Source organism: Ostrea edulis, chromosome 4 (genome assembly GCF_947568905.1).
Source record: "Ostrea edulis chromosome 4, xbOstEdul1.1, whole genome shotgun sequence".
Classification (NCBI taxonomy): Eukaryota; Metazoa; Mollusca; class Bivalvia; order Ostreida; family Ostreidae; genus Ostrea; species Ostrea edulis.
Window position 1 is genome coordinate 93,787,749 of NC_079167.1, and position 20,077 is coordinate 93,807,825.

Genomic DNA, 20,077 nt, shown 5'->3' on the forward strand with positions numbered 1-20,077 from the left:
TACAGACTAATTATAAATATATATGTACTTACAGACTAATTATACATTTAAAACAATTGAAATGTCAAGGAAATGTTCAATAAAAATAGTTAATAAAAAAGTTGCTATTTTAAAAAGGTTTTAAAAAAGTTGCTATTTTAATTATCTATAAGGGAAAGAAGAAAAAAAAAAAACTAGAGCTGCCTTAACAGACTAATACCCCCTGTGGGGCATACCCCGAACTCCCTGGTTATATAATGTTGAAACACTAAATTCAATAGGAATCATTATCATCCCATGGCAAGTCTGTGTGTGACTCCTGGTGAAAAGAGAAATCACTTATGGCCCTTATATTAAACTGTTTTCCTGCATTAGTCCATTTCACTTGATCTTTGACCCTTTGATCCCAAAACTGATATATGGAACATCCTCATTCCATGATGAGACTGCATATTAAGAATGGTCATTTCAGTTGTGATGGGAAATAATTTAAAGCTAATAAAATAAAAATGGTTTTTCTATATTCAATGTCCAGTTCACTTGACCATTGACCTCAAAATCACTAGGAAATCATCTTCTTTAATTCTTATATAGATGTTCAAGTTTATTTTGACTTAATTTTGCAGACTGTTTGACTCCAAATCAATAGGGGTTACATGTGTAATTTCACATCATCAGAATTCTCTGTCTGGTTTCGATCACTATAAAAAAAAAATCAGTTTCAAAACTTTTTCAACGGACAGCCAGACAGACAAGGTGACTCCTATATGCAGTCTCCCCTAAACTCTGTTCAGAGGGAGGTAAAATCTATATTCTTTACAATTTTTTCTAGCTATTAAAAAAAGTTCGTTAAAGTATAATAATGGATAGATGAAAGCACTAGCTAAGATAAAAAAAAAAACCAAACCCACTGAATTTTCGTTCTTTTACATTTTTTCGATTTGATCTATCAATATCATTGATTGAATAAATTAAAGTCGGAGAAATTATGAATGAAATTTATCTGCTCCCACAAAATGATATTGTCAGAATAAAGCGCTGTGGGGGCAGTATAACTTTTGTGGGCTCAATATGGCTGACTACAGAATGGTTTACCTCTTCTGCCTGTGTGCATTCAAATTGTCACCAAACACAAAACAGTTAATTCAAAATTACACAAAACTATGCTATATATTGTGACATGTTTACAAATGTCACATCAGGGGTATATCATATTAATTTGTACATGTATGTAAATAGTCCTTTTTTCATGGGAAATAAATTCATAAACATACATGTATATAATAAAGATATTGATAAACTATCAAACTATAAAACATACCCTATAATCTTTCAAAATGTTCAATTTGGCCTAGTAATTAGTAAACAAATGTAAGTTAGAAGAAGTGTAAATTTTCCATCAAAACTGTTGAAATCTATATAAGGTTTATCAATCATCGTGGTACATATTTTATAAGGAGACAACTTTCTCCTGCTTTGTAGCCTGTTAATGGATTCTGAGCAGATTAATAGACAGATAAGCAAACCAGGAATACAACTACAGTGTATATTCATCAGTTTAGTTTGGAAGTACAACTTTTACAACAAATCTCACATCTAGTGAAAACTATAATGAAATCCCTGGCACATCAATTTTTTCTTATTTTTTAGCTTTTTTCTTCAAAATCAATTTGAAATAAATCCAAAACTAACAAAATTAATTATCAATTTGATCACAATAATCTACTGCTGTACACAACATTATGTTTGTCATCTATGAGTGAAAACTCTGTGCATTTTACCTGATTTCTGTTGTCATCCTCTAGTTTCTTGGACTTATTTTTTAGTTCAGATGAGACTGTGCCAAGTTCTGATGATTGCTGATCCATTTTCATTTTCAGGGTTCTGATGTCATCAGCCATGGAGAAACAAATTCGTTCCAGCTGGTTCTTGGTTCCTTGCAATTCCTCAATCTCAGCCCTCATCTCGATAAGTCTGAAAATATACATCTCAAAATTACGGAGCACTAAATTAACATAAACTCAAATAACTGAAGATATTTTCAATTATTTGAAGATATCATCAATTCAATTATTGCTCTCTTTAATTGAATTAATGCATGCATTAAATCAATTATTGCTCTCATCAAATGAATTAATGCATGCTTCAATTCAATTATTGTTCACATCAATTGAATTAATGCGCGCATCAATTGAATAATAATGAGAGCAATAATTGATTTAATGCGCGCATTAATTCAATTATTGCTCTCTTCGATTCAATTGATGAGAGCATCAATTTCGTATAAATATTGCTCGCAATAATTAATTTTAGAGCTCCATATAAATAATTTGATGATCTCTTTAATTCAATTGAAGATATCTTTAATCATTTACAATGCTTTTGTATAAGGAATTAATGCGTGCATCAATTCTTTTAAAGAGATCGAGAACAACAATTTAATTAAAAAGATCATCTATTCAATTGTGGATATGTTGAATTGAAGATATCTTTAATTATATAGTTGTTCTCTCTAAAAGAATTAATGCTCTCTTCAAATGAATTAAAGATATCATTAATTCAATTGAAGATAAGCAATAATTGAATTAACGCGTGCATTAAATCAATCATTGCTCTCATCAAATGAATTAAACTCAAAATCACCATGTTCACACACATATCCAAAAACAATAATATATTCCATCTATAAGCTTAGTATGCTATAGTATCTTAAAATTACAACTTTTAATTATCTATATTATATACTCACTTTTGAGATTGTACATCTTTTTTGGCTATCAGTTCATTCTGACTACTTTTAACAGCTTGCTCCACCCCTTTTGTGTGATTGACAAGTGATGACAAGGCTGTTTTCTCCTCTGACAATTTCTCCTCTGCATCTTTGATTCTAGCACTTAACTGGGTGATAAGTTCGTTGTTTATTTTCATGGCTGACTCCAGATTGTGTCGAGAGCCCTTTTCCTCACGTAGAACTTCTTCATTTCTACGATTTGTAGTCTTTACATCACCTTGCAGTCTGAGCACTTCCTCTAGAAGAGCTCGATTTGATTTTTCTGCTACATTTAAACGAACCTCCAACTGACGAATCCGCTCATCTGCATCAAGGTCATAGTTTGGATTAAATCCAGCTGGGCTGGCTTTTCGGCCATTTACTGGCACAAGACTTTTATCTGGAGGTCTGGGGGAATTGATTTCGGGAAGATACCCATACCTGGATGGAAACTGTGTGGCAACAGGCGGCCTAAAGAAGAAAGTTACATTTCATTCAGAAATATCATTTTTGAAAATACATGAGGGTATGAACTGCGACACGTTCTTCATGCTGAAAGTAAGCCGGCATGAAGCGTTTTATTTCAATAACCCTAAGTGCATTTTCAAAACTAAAATTATTTACATACTACTTTGATTTCTGTCAGAATTCCCAGCCTTTGAAATAGATGTATCATATTTATCAAGATTCATATGCACATTGTTCACAATTGCAGCACATTTATGAGGAAATGGCTATCACAGATATCAAAGACCAAAACATTGCAAATTTAAATAAATCCAAATGAAGTTGAAGTGAAATCAATGAATTAAATTAACAATAATGCTTCTTTTGTGATTTTTTCAATCATGTTTCCTTCTACTTGCATTTAATGGAGGAGCATGAAGTCATATGCAGATGTCTCCTATAGTAGAATTACTACATTATTATCGTGACTGTCTGTGAGCTTTTACAAAGAGTTAAAGGAAAAATTAACTTATAAATTCTTTATTTTTTATGCATGATCAATTTTATGGAAAATCAATGAAGAATTGCAAAACAATATTCTTTGAAAAACACATTAGTATACCAAAATACATTAATGCAAATGAAATATTAAATCTAGTAATGTTAAAAAATCTTTAGTATACACATGCAATACTACTTTAATGCATAGAGTGCAATTCACCACTTTTCACTATTTTCATACATGCAATATCTCCTGAATCAGCCAGGAGGCTTGATCTGGAATTGAGAGTCCAGAAAATAAGGTTGTACATGTAGTTGCAAAAAGCTAGGTTCAGACCATTATAAATGTCTAAAAGCACTCAAAATTGTACAGGATATGAATTAAAAGATTAAATTCTAGGTCTCAGATTTATAACATTAAAAATGAATCATTAATTTATCAATCAAGTGTGACAATTAAGTCTTCACTGAAATGAATTTCAGTGCATTTTTATTTTTAAAAAATGCAGATATTACAGAAGCCATGGGTGCTTAGTAGGGTTTAAAACTGATATTCATTTAACTGCATGGCAGCCATCACTTATTACCTGGTGGCCATCACTATTATCTGACTGCCACCATATATTGACTGTTTTTGCTGTTTTTCGCCACACTCAACATTTTTCAGTTATCTGGTGGCACCCAGTTCTTATTGGTGGAAGAGAGAACCTAGATACAATGTACCTGGGAAGAGAGCTAGACCACTTGTCTTCTGAAAGTAAACTGGGAAACTTTGTCACTAACCGGCGCGAGCGGGATTCGAATCCGCACCAACCAGAGGTGAGAGACCATATGATTTTGAGCGCGATGCCCTAACCACTCGGCCACGGAGACCCCTGTACTGCCGCCATATAAATTAACTGATGGTCACCACTTAATCTAACTCAGGTAACTGCCACTTAATCTATCTGGCAGCCGCCACTTCTTATCTTCCGGCCACCATATAAATTAACTGATGGCTGCCACTGAACTGGTGGCATGGCCTCCACTTATCTATCTGATGGCCACTTTACCCAGGCACCTATCAATTTCCGTAAGACTATATCAAATTCATTTTATTAAAATGATAACAAAATTTCAACAGATTGAATTAACTTAATATTTAAGATTAATGTACTCAACATGTATAGATCCCTCCCTGTATTAATTAATTTGTACTTAACCTGTACAAAAAGACCAAATGTAGCCTTTATATTGCAGCATATCTTGTCTTTAACCTATGAGCTACAGGGCTTCTTTGGTCAATAAACAATAAGCCCAGATGGTATAAAACATTTAGTCCTGATGATATACCTTGCATTACTTCGTCAAGCTTATGACTGAACCTGATACACGTAATAATGTACACAGAGATCTATAGACACATTTAATTTACTTATCTAAATTACCATGCTTCGAGTACTTCAATTAGTAATTAATATCATGATGAGAATTGCAAATATTAAGTTCAATGTCACACAAAAAATTCCTATCACAAGTATAGAAACAACCATATATAATTCATAACGATTGGCACGATATAGAATATCAGAGAGAATCCATGAAGGTGAAATTAACGCACTCTACCAAGTGTTGATAGACAGACACGCATTAACTATACAGCTATAGTATCGATACGTTTTAATATTTTGAGAAAGTATATATTTGACAACTACATTAAAACTGAACATTTCCCAGACCTGTAGGGAGGTGGGGGACTGGTATATTCCTTCTGTGATGACATATCCCCCTCGCTATCAATATCCTCCGCTGCTATACTGAGGCTCTGTCGACGCCTCCTCATGACCTTTACATGTAACTAATGACGCTGACTGTAATTTTCTGCCTCCGACACAATCAACATTCGTTAATAAAAGTGGAGGATATAAATTTGCTATGGTGATGATCAACAAGGTATATACTCCTTAATTATTCATAGGTATTGATGTTTTAAGTTTCAATTCATTACATTTTATGCAAATTTAAAGTCAGTTCCTTAATTGAGTAACAAACGCGAAAGAGAAATAATCAATTTTTTGCTAAGTAAGTTAATTGTTTGTTTTTTGCCAAATAGCAAATTGCTATAAGGTACAAAAGACGTACTATATTGACTTTTAAAAGTAAGACCAATGGGCATTGGAAAATTACTTTTTGCGTATCAATGGACTCTGAATTAATTGTTCTTAGAAGTGAAGCTAGTTATAGGTCACCAAAAGGAATAGAACATTTATTAATTCATTTAATCTAGACAAACAGACCTGCTAGAAAGAAGAAATTAAAAAACAAAGAAAAAGAAATGTACCATGATATATTACAATGTGTGCTTTCTTTAAAAATGAAGTGGAGTGTCTGAAATGTTATATCGCCCAGACCCCTGAGAAAATGACACATGGACACATGTTGCCATAAATGTTCCATTGAACTGGCCAGGTATTAAATTAGCATTGCAGGCGACATTGTGTGTTCAATATATTTTTTCCAAATTGTTTAAACTGGGTAAACTTTAGGAAACAATGATTATAAATAATGTAACAATATGGATTCCGTTTATAACATAAACATATTGTAATGTAAAAGGACCTGAAAAATAATTTGTTATAGCTGTCATTGAATGTATATCCATGATTCCATTGTTACGTGGAAGAAATAAATACCTGATCCCTGATGTCCGTGTATTTATACATGTATCTAGGCCATGCATTTTGATCGAAGTTTAAATGATGATGTATAGAGTTTATAAGAACGTGTAAATGTTTTTACATTGTATCAGTTGTGATATTTTTAGCTGAAAACTTGATCATTTATGACTGAAAGTAATAAAATAATTATGCTAGGATAATTTTCTTTTTGAATGTTCACTATAATTATTTAACACATACGTGAATTCCACCAGTGAATTTTCACTTAAATATAGGGATTCAATTTTTACATTATAGTCAAATTTTACTGACATGTTTGAAGTCAACCAGCGACTTTTCACTAATTAACATGCGTGAATTTCGATAGTGATCAATTACATGTACTACCATTGTGTGAATTCCACCTGTGAAATAAAAAAATCCAAATACATGTACATATTAATTAATATACTACATGCATATCAGTTATATTTGCATGCAGATTTCTGAATATATGTGAGGAATGTATAATTTATTACATGTATCATGTAATTCGATCAGCAAAGCACCATCATACACTCATAAAATATAATATAACTCATCTGCATGCATGGCTTTAATTTTCAGTATTACTGAAATGAAATATATAGATATAAAAATTCATCATCAATACAGACCACTCGATCATGTTACGTATTGTGATTTCATATCTAACAGTTAATGCACTTTATTGCTATAAAACTGCACAATTTTCCGACTTTGTCTGATGTCACTAAAATTCCTCCAGCTCCTGAAACATCAAGTTATCATTGCTTCACAGTCAGAGTGCGCATTCAATAACAAAATTGTTATCAACTGGCTGAAATCATGCAGGCCGGTCAGTGTAAATATGACATGATCAAAATCGGCAACCTCTTTGTCATCAATTGACATGCTTTTTACTGCACAGTAAATTATGTTGATGCTATACCAATATGTCAATCAATTTTCAGTAACAATATTCATGTACATGTATATATACTAGCACAGTTCAAAGATCCCAGATGATTCGATCTATTTGTAAATGAATAGTCCTTTCAATGACTTCAGACTCACTGTCAAATTTAAATGAATCATTGGTGTATTAATAATGCGCAGCACATGTTTCATCTGATATTTATTTTAAAAGTCGGCATGATCAGGATAATTGCAATTATAATTTGGGAGTTTTTATATAAATGAATGTATATGATCAAGAATCCTTGTAAAATTGTTTTATCATTAATTGCCAATTTTGTTTTTATTATATTACTCGTCAGTTACTATATTTTCCAGCATGTTAAGTTTAATCTACTATTACTAATAATTAACACTTCTGATACCAGACAATTAACAATTTCTTAATCACATGGCTATTACTGTGATCATCAAAGTTAAACTTGGGAAAAGAAATTTCAAACCCTTAAATTAATTATGAGCAATTACAACAACAAAATGGTACATAGCATTTCATTAAGTAATCCCTTGATCAACATTGTTGATATTTTCACTGTAAATGCATCAGTCCTCATTTTGTAGTTATATATAGCATAGACTGTGAGTGATTGAAGATGAAATAAAAACAAAGGGACTTGGCTTACCTGGGTGAGGATTTCATTATATCCAATATGGCATTTTATGTACATGTAGGTGGGACTTCGTGATAAATGAAATTTTGTTATGTCACCGACTTTGTTGTAACCATCATATTAATCAAAGTCATTATTGTCAGCTAGCTGACTTAAAAATTACTTCCTTATCAATTTCATTGTAAACTGAGTGTGGCCACTATATAAATTAATCTATATATCCAGGGCTGCATGTGACTCAGAATTCCTCAGAAATCAGAGGAAAACTGGTCAAAAAGGAGAAATACACCTCACCCTACCCAGAAAAATATCATTTTCTGTCACTAATCGAGATCAAACACAAAGTGTTTCATTTTTGTCTAAAATTGAGCCAATCAGGATTTAATTCCTCTGAAAAGAGGAAAAATCACACCCCTGCATACCTCATTTTACAAATTAAAAGACAAAATGATAACTTTTTCAAGCTTGTTTGAATGCATGAACTTAGAAAATTTTCATATTCAATTTAGAATTAATTAAGTTACAAAAATGAGGTTCACTAAATGTTCATGCATATATAATCTTTAAGTCGACATTTACATCTAAACAATTTACCATTATCAATATAAATGTCTTCATTCTATTATTAAATGTGAAACACTGACATAATCCCCCTCAACTGTGGCAGAGTTCTATGTTTACCAAATTTAACCTTGACATATGACATGACCTTCATCAGTCACATGGTCTTGGATTTGATATTTCAGTTCAGCTCACAGAGTATGTGGTGTCTATTTTGTACAGATCAAAAGTTATGACAAAGGATGAATTCTATACAGACAAAGAGGTTAAGGAATACAACCAGATTCAGTGCACTAGTTGTTACAGTATATAGTGTTGAACCACAGTGTTTAACTATATTCCTTCACACTGTCAGCTGACTGTGGTGTCTGCAGTACTTAGAAGAAAAAGTGAAGATTATAACTCCATGACAAATCTTCAAATGATGAAAATCAGTGAAAGGTGAGGTTAACAGAAAAGTTTCACCTTGAACCTTGACCCTTACCTGCTGGATCTGACAGTCTGTTGTCTGGGTAAGAAATAAACAGGATTATCCATATTCATGACAACATTTTCATATATACAGTGTGTACATTGCTGAAAATGGTATATAATTAGATACAAAGATTTCTAGCTTTCTCAGCTAAGGTAACATTAGGATCTAGGGTTGTGTAATCACCAAAAATGTTTATCTTTAGTAGCTCAAGACACAGAGTTCAAGTCAACAACACCTAGGAAACTTTTAATGGTTAATGCTTGCAAAACTAAATGCAAATGTCAAAGATAAGTCGCATTGCATAACCAACAAACAGTAACAACACTTCAATATTACACGTTCAATATCGCCTTCAAACATTCATTCATTACCATTCTTATCTACCATTTGTTTTATCAGAAAAAGGCAAAACTGATGTAATTTCTTCCAACTTTTTGCAATTCGGTATGTTAAATATCATGTTCAGAAGCATTACAATACAGCCTCTGGTGGCTTTCTAGCAGAAACCATTGATATTGCCAGTTTCAGTGAAATGCAAAAGCCCACTGGCAGAATGAAAATATTGATCCATAATGCATTCTGTGTATACTCTAGAAAGCTTGGGCTCTATGTTATTGACAAAAGGATTAGCTCTTTTATACCAAATTTAACAAACCTTTGAAAAATGTTTTCATAACCAAACAGAAACCTAGCAGATCCTGAAAAGCTAATCTTCAAATGTGATCGATAGCCACTTACACACATATCTTTGTGCATATCACATTCATTATTAGTATACTTGGTAACAACCCTATTAGAAAAAAATAAACAGAATAATTAAAACTTTCTATGTGCATTCAAATTCAGACCATGCAGCTCTGAGTTGATGCACATGCATTAGACACATAGTAAAACTCACTTCAAAGTGAAATAAATATGTCAGAGACACATTTAAAATTTATTTCATATACTGTGTGTGGAGTTTTAGTCCAAGTGATTAAATAATAAACAGGATGGCAAATGAAAAAGTGAAAATTAACAAACACGAGATCAAATCTCTAGCTATATCAAACTATTAAGAATTAATTATAAGGGCACACTCTTGCCTCATTTCACACTTTTATGCCTTGTTCACACGAAGAATTTAATTCGCATTAAACGTAAGTTAATGCAAATTAAATCTGAACCGCGTTCACACAGTGATTTTAATGCGCATTAGTTTACTTCAAATTAAAATTTACGTCGCGATTTAATGCAAATTAGATTTACTTCGCATTAGCTCCGTGTGAACGCAAAGCAAAGCTAATTCGCATTAAATGTACATGCATGAGTAATGGCAAATTTGGGTCACATGCATCATACCCGTGGTCGTGCAGCTATATATATTAGTGTTAGTTTTGTGCAAAAAACTAATCAAAATGGTAATAATCACTAAAAAAACAAGAGGTACTGTGAGTAATGCTCACTAAGAATACCCTCCGCTTACCCCAATCTCCCAAAGGGTGTTGGTAATAGGTATAAACTACCTCTTTTCTGAGTGTAAAAAACAAATGGTATGACAAACCGAACCATATTGCTACTTCGATGTCCAGTGCGCGTGACCTTTGACCTTTTGACCCCAAAATCGATAGGGAACATCTTCATCCCATGGGTAGTCCATATGTATGATATGGTGACTGTAGGTGGAAAGGATAACGCTTTAGAGCCCGGAAACCAAATTGCTACTTCCATGTCCAGTGTGCTTGACCTTTGACCTTTTGACCCCAAAATCGATAGGGAACATCTTCATCCCATGGGTAGTCCATATGTATGATATGGTGACTGTAGGTGGAAAGGATAAGGCTTTAGAGCCCGGAAACCATATTGCTACTTCCATGTCCAGTGCACGTGACCTTTGACCTTTTGACCCCAAAATCGATAGGGAACATCTTCATCCCATGGGTAGTCCATATGTATGATATGGTGACTGTAGGTGGAAAGGATAACGCTTTTAGAGCCCGGAAACCATATTGCTACTTCCATGTCCAGTGTGCTTGACCTTTGACCTTTTGACCCCAAAATTGATAGGGAACATCTTCATCCCATGGGTAGTCCATATGTATGATATGGTGATGGTAGGTCAGGAAAGGATAATGCTTTAGAGCCCGGAAACCATTGCGTCTACAGACGGACGGACGGACGGACAGACAGACGGACAACCCGATTCCAGTATACCCCCCCACAACTTGTTGCGGGGGGTATAAAAACATGTACAAACAGCAATTGTCATTGGATAATGGCAGACGTAAATCTGTGCTCTGCATAGGCATACTGAGTAATACATATGGAAGGAATTGCATTTAAATATGACAAAAATGTTTTAAAATAGTGATCATATATGATTTTCTTTTTTACATTTTAACAAATATGCCGCTCATTGTTAATATTTTTATACCATATGATGTCATAGTAGACTTATGATAAGTATTAGTAATTAAAAATTACGTCACAACAGTTAGCATAGGCCTATTTTATGTTTTGAACAATGAATTCTGTATCTACACAATATTCATTAAAATATCTATAAAATAATTTTCAATAATATAGTCTATCCTTTAATTTACCGATGCATACAAATTTAATGTGCATTATTTTACTTTGCATTAAATTTAATGCGAAGTAAAATTTAATGCGCAGTAAAATTTAATGCGCATTCATGTGAACGAGGCATTAAGTTTTAAGTTTGTAAGTAAAATGCCCAGAGTTTTAACAAATGGATAAATTCTTCAAAATGAATGTTTATATTCTTAAAATTCCAATTTGTTCCCTGTAAAAAAAATTTGAATAGTTTCCTTGAAGATTGAGTCTCCGTACATTACATTATTTGTTTCAGGTGAATATGAATACATATCACATTTTCAGATTTATTGTTGTGTAAATTAAATTCTCGTTCAGCTTTATTTTTGTCCAATTAAAAAAATTGCAATTATAACATTGGATAATTTTTAATTGCAAGATAACTTGTTTTCAGTATTAGTGCCAGGAATAAACCGTACACTTCTTATATTTTGTATATAGTCATGTGCACACTAATATCATTATAATACCCTGAAAAATGTTCTTTGATCAGTTTCCATTATAAATCACACATTATCAAACCACTGTAAATTGTAGATGTTATTTTATGATTTACCTTCACGGTATCCTATTAATAATTGATAGAATTAAAATTTACAGTGCAACTGTATATGCATACCGTTATTGGAATTTGACATCAATTATAAACAGCCCATCTAGAAACTAAAATGTGCACTGATATCAAAGTTTGTTTTTTGTGGAGTTTTGATACGCAAAAATGCATGACAACAACAAAATGTACTAAGAAATCTACAGTTATAAATACCGATTCATAATTAAGTAAAATTAATTCCCAACAAAATTTTTTCTGCATTAAAATACTGCATGGTTAAACATTAATTAGTTTGCAGTACTAATTAGCAAATATATTGAAATAGAATCATTTAATTTGAAATAAGTTAACATTAAGCTGATAATGCAGTAGTACTGGCAGATTTATATCTATAAAGGGGGTTAATGGGAGTTGAACACCCACCTTCTCATTTGGTAATGAACAATTTTAACAAAAATTGGGTTTTTTCAAAGCCAGTAAGGGCTTTTCAACCCACCCACCCTTAATTATGGACAAAAAAGGTACAAATTTGGTCACCCCCACTACACATCCCTCAAAAATGGTTCCGCCCCTGTAATGAGTTAAATGATATGAAGTTCTTCTCATTGATCATCTTCATAGTCAGTGAATCTGTAGTTGTGCTGTAAGATCTAGGTATTTAGAGGAGTGCACTTCATTTGAGAGGATTTATCAATTGTCATTTCTTCCTTGTGGGTGAAATTAAATTAGTCATTTCTCATTTCAATAATTTTTGTTATTTCAGCAAATTTCAAAAAAAAATTTGGGGGGGGGGGGTGAATTATTTTGCAGGTAATATTTGACACATAACTATAAAGCACATGTTGGTGTGATTCTTCTCTCTTATATATAGACTAATCGTTAGTGTGAATAACTGAGTAATATTATTCACCCTTAGGAAATAACTATAATTTGCTTAAGGTTTGAATCCTGCAAGATTATTTTTCCAAAATGGACAAAAGAGATCAACTTTGTTTATTTTGAACTTCGGATATATTTCAAACAGTGAAAGCAATCAGCTGGTATCACTGGAATTTCAATTCACTCAGAGAACTATATTTTTAGCATCAAGGGATCAAAACGGAAAATAAATGCCGAGTGCTTTGATATTGCCAAAACACATGATTTAAGTCAAGAGAATGCCCATCGTAATCAAATTAATTTGCTAAGATTATATTATCAATTTAATTTACAGTTCCAGCATATCATATAGCATTCAATATTATTTTTCATACCTTGACACTGTCTGACACTCACACTTCCACATTAATATATATACACATACAAGGGCTGTTCGATATGTATAATGTGTATTGTATGATATCTCAAAAGCATTTGACTCAAATAGTGAAATGAACATTACATCCCTGAAAAGTATTTTCCGCGGTTTGAAATACATAATTTCAATCTCTGAATCCATTTCTGAAATGCGTCACAATACGCTGATTTAGGTAGACCTCTGTGGCACTGACTGATGGCTGAGCCATTAGGGCTTGTCGGAACTTATAACGACGACCAAGAACTTCTTATTAAGTTTTGGAAAAAAGAAAAAATCGCATGGGGCTTAGATCTGGAGAGTATGGTGGGTGTGGCAAAACGGTATATAACCTTCTCCGACTTAAAAAATTGCTTCACATGCAAGCTCAGATGTATGTGATGGAGCATTAATTTCGAGGTAGACGAACATGCCTAAATCCTGACATAGGGCGTCGTTTATGATAATATTTCTTGAGCTTTTTTAGTATAACATCTCGGTAAACCGACCTGCATGTAACACTTTTGTCCTTCAACATCGGAATTTGTACGGCTATATAGAATATGCAATAAAGAACCTCCTTTGTGCTTATGATAACCTTTTGACAACTACAGGCCTAATTCTACCGTTTTTTAGTTATAGCCATATTTTGTTTCCAATTTTTCTTATTGGTTCGAAATAGTGAACCCATGTTTCATCACCAGTAACAATGTTTGCAAATTGTCTTCGATTGAATTTGGGAAACATTTTGAGCAATTGCTTAACGGTTTGTACTCGTACCCATTTTTTGGTCATCTGTCAATATATGCGGTATCCATCTGTCAGAAATCTTTCGTACTTTCAAAATAACACTTGAAAATGAAATGTACCCACAGTAGCGATATACTAGCTGCAATAATGTAGCCCTATCTGATTTTTTTATTCTGACATTTTTGAGACCTCTCCCCCCCCCCCCCCCCCCCCCAAAAAAAAAAAAAAAACCAACGGAGAGGACTAAGTAACATTATTGCATCTAGCGATATGCCAACAGCTTTGGCAATATTACGAATCGTATATCTGCCATCACTTTCAATTATTTCCCTGACTTTTGAGACATTTGCCTTGCCTGTTACACTCACAGGTCGGCCAGATTTTGCTGCATCTTTGACAGACTCTGTGCCAGTCAGAAATTTCTTTCTCCACCTACAAACTGTCTCATAAGATACCTTATCAGACCCATAAACTTCCCCAATTCCGTAAAAATCTGCATTATGGAATGACCGAGTTTTGTGCGAACTTTTATATAAGCTCTAATTTCTTCAATATTCTCAACCCGTTTCCCAACCATTTTTACAACAGTGGTCAACGACTGGCTCTATTGAAATTACTATAAGTTTAAAACTATGTGGAGCTGAAGGCTCAAGTTTATACCGTTGGTAAGGTATTGAATAGAGCTATTCAAGAGTATCATCATCCACTAAATCATGCAAAGCACTATCACGCTGTGGTACAATACACATTACATATCGAACAGCCCTCGTATTTCTATATTACACATACAACTCTTATCAACCCTTAATTTCATTTATCAGCCCAAGGACAGAAGCTGCTAAGGATATGATATTTCAAGAAAAAATTTTAAGGGTATACATTATGGACATGTTTGAGCATATAAATAATGACAGATAATGTAGACTTGAGAGGGAAGAAACCTAGCAGGGTGTTAATTCTTTAGGGGCCTGCATGCAGGTGTGAAATATGTATCACTGCAATATATAGGGATCCATAAAATGTGCTATGGATTTAAAATAACTGGAGGCATGATTTGGAATGAATTTATCACATGGCCTAGCTAGTGCGCATGTGTAACAAAATTGTTCACAGACTACAAACCTCAGCTCAACCAGCCTTAATAGACCATAGACCTAATTCTAACAAATCTCATAATATTCTAACATGTTTCGTATGGGTTCTCGTAGATCGCAGCAATTAATTTGAAATTGGCTAATTATTCTTCAAAAATCAAGACGAACTGTCAATAATTATTAGATTATGATTGTTTCAAAATGTGTTTAAATGATTTTTTTCAAACACGCTCTGAACTGAAACACAAGGTGTATTAAAAATAAGTATTTGAATTATATCTAAAGTTTCTAATGTATATAGGGGCAATTAATTATTACATTAATTAGTGACTTTAATCATTTATGGCCCTTTGTTTTTAAGGTGAAGTGAGCTGGTTCCAAATTTAACCTACTTTCAAATTGATTTTTTCCCTAAATGTGTAATTTTTTCAAAGTGGGTTGTACATCAATCTTTGAAGTGTTATAATGTTAGTAACTTTTTAAATTAACGCTAAAATCTCATCTACAGTGTATTTATAGATTGAAAGGAAATAATTCTTGTTTGACACTGCACAAAACCAAAATTATAGTTTCATGGAAATCATTACGACTCAAATATTCCAATAGAAATAATTATTACAATATTATATTCATATCATATAATGTTGCATATTTAGAATTATAAGTATCAATTTGAAAGAAAACCAAAATACATTAATAAAAATTCCTATAAGTTGGTCTTTCAAAAGTGTATAAATAGAAAACAAAATTAAGTGCACACCTTCAAGTATCAATACTGTCCCAGTAAAAGTTAACTTTGACCTATTTAGGTTTTCTTGCTAGCTATATAGCACAGTGACCCGATGATCAGTCAACAGAGGAATGCAATAGAAATGAATGAATTTTTATAATAATCAGTATAATTTTAAACTTTTCAATCTATCTGAATGTTACATCATTTGTGAATTTAACCCCATCGGGCCCTCAGCTCAAATACCTGTCAGTCTTCGCCCCCTTTTCCAAGCGGTAGTCTTCAGGAGTGACCTCCCTTGGCATTCGTGCAGACAACACCGTGGCCTCCCTTGGTTTAACATACTGGGAGGGGTTGTGATAAAGCTTTTTCCACAACACACTATTTTGCATTTTGCATTCTGTCTATCACACCTTTTCTGACATACTTTCTCAACAAAATTCACCTTAGTGACAAGATGAAATATTCTCTTTCAAGTAACTTTAAATGACAATTTGTGCATTATATCTACACTCCATAATGAAAACTTTGTTCTAACATTCTAATCAATATCTTCATTAAAATATTCATACTGGAGACACAGGTAGACTGGTCCTCTTTTGATTTACAAACTGATAAAGTAGAAATGCATTCCTTTCTGTTCCATTAGCGGATCAACAGGAAAAAGCACAATAAAACAGTCACAATGTCGGTTACAAATAGATGCATCAAACTGTATCAAGGAAATGATCCAAACTGAAGTGAGAATCACCGAAACTTTTAATCCAACACCATATTAGAATTTCAAACAGGCTGCCATCATAAATATTGGATAACCCAGAACTATATCAAACATTCACATTATTAAGTCTGTGTCGCATCATGGCATAGTCAGTTGCTATATGAACAGATACACCAATATGCATTCTACTTCATAAAAAATCACTGTGTCAACAGAAATTGTCTTCGTGATGGGGTTTTCAGGTGTGATTTAAACCAATCAATGGTCTCCCATTAAAGTAATCTGGTAACTCCTCCTATAAAATATTATAATCATATCAAAGTTATTGACTCCTCTGAATGAGATGGAGAAACCCACTTATCAGCGATCAGGAAAATAATAAATACCAAAGAATGAAGCCAATATTCAAAGAAGCAAAGAGGGAAAATCAAAGGCAGGAAGTCATTATTCTTAACGGATTGATTTTTACCATATTGTGCATCCCTACTTAAATGTTATTCTAAAATCAATTAATAGTTGTCACAGGTGATGGTAATGCAAAGCTCAATCCTGTGAAAAATGTCATAAAAGGAATTGTATTCAGTACGTTTGTTTACTGTTGTTGATAGAAACAGAAACGAAGAAAAATCCATAACACCTTCCGAATCAGATGCTGGAATAATGTTATTGTGAGGAAGTAATTTAAGTCTGCATGCTCTCATGTCTTGCTCGCAGCTTGAAATCAAACAGGAATAATACTGAAGTTTTCACTTCAGCAAGTTGTTAAGATTAATTCATACAGAAATTAAGATAGACATTTTACAAAATGACTATGCTTTGTCTACCAAATTAAAAATATTGTGTAAAGTTGAGTGCAATGACTAATCAACTTAGTTCATTACCAGTATTTACACATCAATGAAACAGCTAGCTGCATCATGCATAACATTAATTTAAATTTTTAATAGAATTTCTCTTCAGATTATCTATGTGTTAAAAAAAATGCAAGTTATTTATTTCAAAAACACTCTAGAGTGTTTATTGATTTTTGAATGAATCAGGAGGGATTAAATGTCAGTGTGAATTCAATTTACAACAAGCTCAACATACCCAGGACCCAGTATTACATCATAATCATCCAAGAATTATGTTGTGACCACCATACTTTTATTAACAGAACTACACTGCATACACTTGAATCTATCTGATTTTTTATAAACACTATAATTTTGCACCTTTACAATCACTGACCATAAATTATTTCAAAGATGCAGATTAAATGTAAGTATATTAGTTCAGTCATTCAAATAAATCATTGACATTACATGTACCAATTAATTATTTTTATGGGGTATTGGATTATAAGACACGTCATCTTAACAAACTTAAAGTTAGAAATGGGCTACCTCGTGATTTTAATGTTCAATTTCTACATAATCAAGAATTATCAGAAATATTCTAAAAAATTTATGATGTGCATACACCAATTTTAACAATCACAAAGTTAAAAGACTTACATAAGATATATACACTGTTATAGTGTATCATTTAAAATCTACATAGAATGTTGACATTGTTAGGTTCTCAATCCACATTTACTTTTCAGTCCTTATCGTGAAAGTAATGCACATAAACACATTTTATCTCTAGAGAAGGTTCATTCCATGACACTGTAATTTAAAAGTATATTCAGCCCTAGAAGGCAATTTCTACATCAGAGAACGATTATCTCATCCTGGATGATTATGATGACAAAAATCTAACTGAAACATAGATCCCAGTAATTAACAGTTCAATTCACTGAAACCATTAATGTGGTCCCATTAATTAAAGGACCATTTATTCCAGTAATCAGGGGTTCAATTAATTAATGTTCATTTCTATATTAAATTAATTTAAGAGTTCATACAGCTCATTGAAACACATCGTCGGATATACCCACAGCTGACCTCGTCTTGAGACTACTCATCACATGAGTAGAAGACGAGATCAGCCATGGGTATCCGACAATGATTGAAACATTGATTGCAGTAATCAAGGGTCAATGAACAAATTTGATCCCACCTAATTAATTCAGGCTTCTATTCCTATTAATGTTTATCCCAGTAATTGCAACATTGACCCCAGTACTTACATGTCAAGGGTACCCAGACACTTAGAGGGCCTATGGCCCTTTACCTATTTTATATTGTTAGATGTTTAACATATGTTACCTTAAATGTCAGTATTAATATAGTTCATTTGAGCTTGTGTTGTATTGTTTCATCAAACCTTACTTGTATCAAATTAAGTTTATAATAACCTGGTATCGAATATATCTTATCAATAAAACTGGATTTATCAATCATTTCATACATATAATGATTTAAATGTACTAATCAATTTGATACTAAATCTAAGACCCCAATCCAAGATAATTTACTCTTTTCTTCTTTTCTCCCCCTCCTCCTTTTATTTTTTTTTTAATATTTGCACCATGTAGATAACCAAGTCTATTTTTTATATTCAAGGTCATCTTTTCAACTTCACTTATGGTTGAAAATATACCCTTTGACTAAGACTGTCTCAAGATACAATATGATTGATTGCTGTTTTCCGCCACACTCAACAATTTTTCAGTTATCTGGTAGCGCCCAGTTTTTAATTAGTGGAAGAGAGAACTCAGATACAATGTACCTGCATGGGAAGAGACCATATTGCACCCATCTTCCGCAAGTAAACTGGGAAACTTTCTCACTTACTGGCTCGAGCGGGATTCGAACCCGCACCCACCAGAGGTGAGAGGCCATGTGATTATGAGCGCGATGCTCTAACCACTCAGTCACGGAGGCCCTCACAATATGGATTCAATATTCTTATAACTACATAATTATGTACATATAAACAATGAAGACCTTAAGTGTCTATCAAATCTAAATAAGTAATCTCAGTGAAGTTGACAAAACAATAAAATTAGATGTTAGTGGACTTTCTGTGCAGACTACACTCACAAATAAACTATTAACACCCATTATTTCTAACACCTAAACTTCAATCATAAACTGTGACTGTGTAAACTCTTGCAGTATTTATATTAATATCATACTGCTGCACTGTCGCATTTCATCATTAGTGCTAAAGCAAAAAGCAGTAACATTACTTGCTACAATTATTTCACATGCATCCATAAATATCATAGTAAAAAAACTCATATTTACTGTACGTCTCTCCATAAATACGGATAGAAACTTCCATAGGTACTGTAAACGATTCGTATGCAATATTACTTTCCTAGCTTCTTTAATCTGAATTCCGAAGTCTTTCATGAGGTAAAATGATATATGAAGCATATATTCTCGTATCTAATCAAAGGAAAAACAAAATGTATGCTTCAAAGGCGTAAATAAATGAAGTTAAAATTGTTTAC

General features: G+C 32.9%; 1 protein-coding gene across 17 annotated transcripts in view; it reads right to left on the minus strand.

The window, feature by feature from the left end:
• LOC125668762 (serine/arginine repetitive matrix protein 2-like) overlaps positions 1-20,077 on the minus strand; it is a 50,278-nt gene that overhangs the window by 30,114 nt on the left and 87 nt on the right. For 3 of the 17 annotated variants that reach the window (XM_048903151.2, XM_048903150.2, XM_048903147.2), the window contains exons 1-3: positions 16,218-16,987; positions 2,729-3,220; positions 1,761-1,953 (exon numbers count right to left, since the gene is read on the minus strand). In XM_048903151.2, the coding sequence (XP_048759108.2) occupies positions 1,761-1,953; positions 2,729-3,220; positions 16,218-16,363 (831 nt within the window). In that variant the 5' untranslated portion in view covers positions 16,364-16,987. Of the gene's footprint in view, positions 1-1,760; positions 1,954-2,728; positions 3,221-5,415; positions 5,589-7,952; positions 8,079-8,985; positions 9,106-16,217; positions 16,989-19,868; positions 19,911-20,077 lie in introns of those variants that run through there. The other 14 variants (XM_048903149.2, XM_048903148.2, XM_048903154.2 and 11 more) reach the window with 11 other exon arrangements.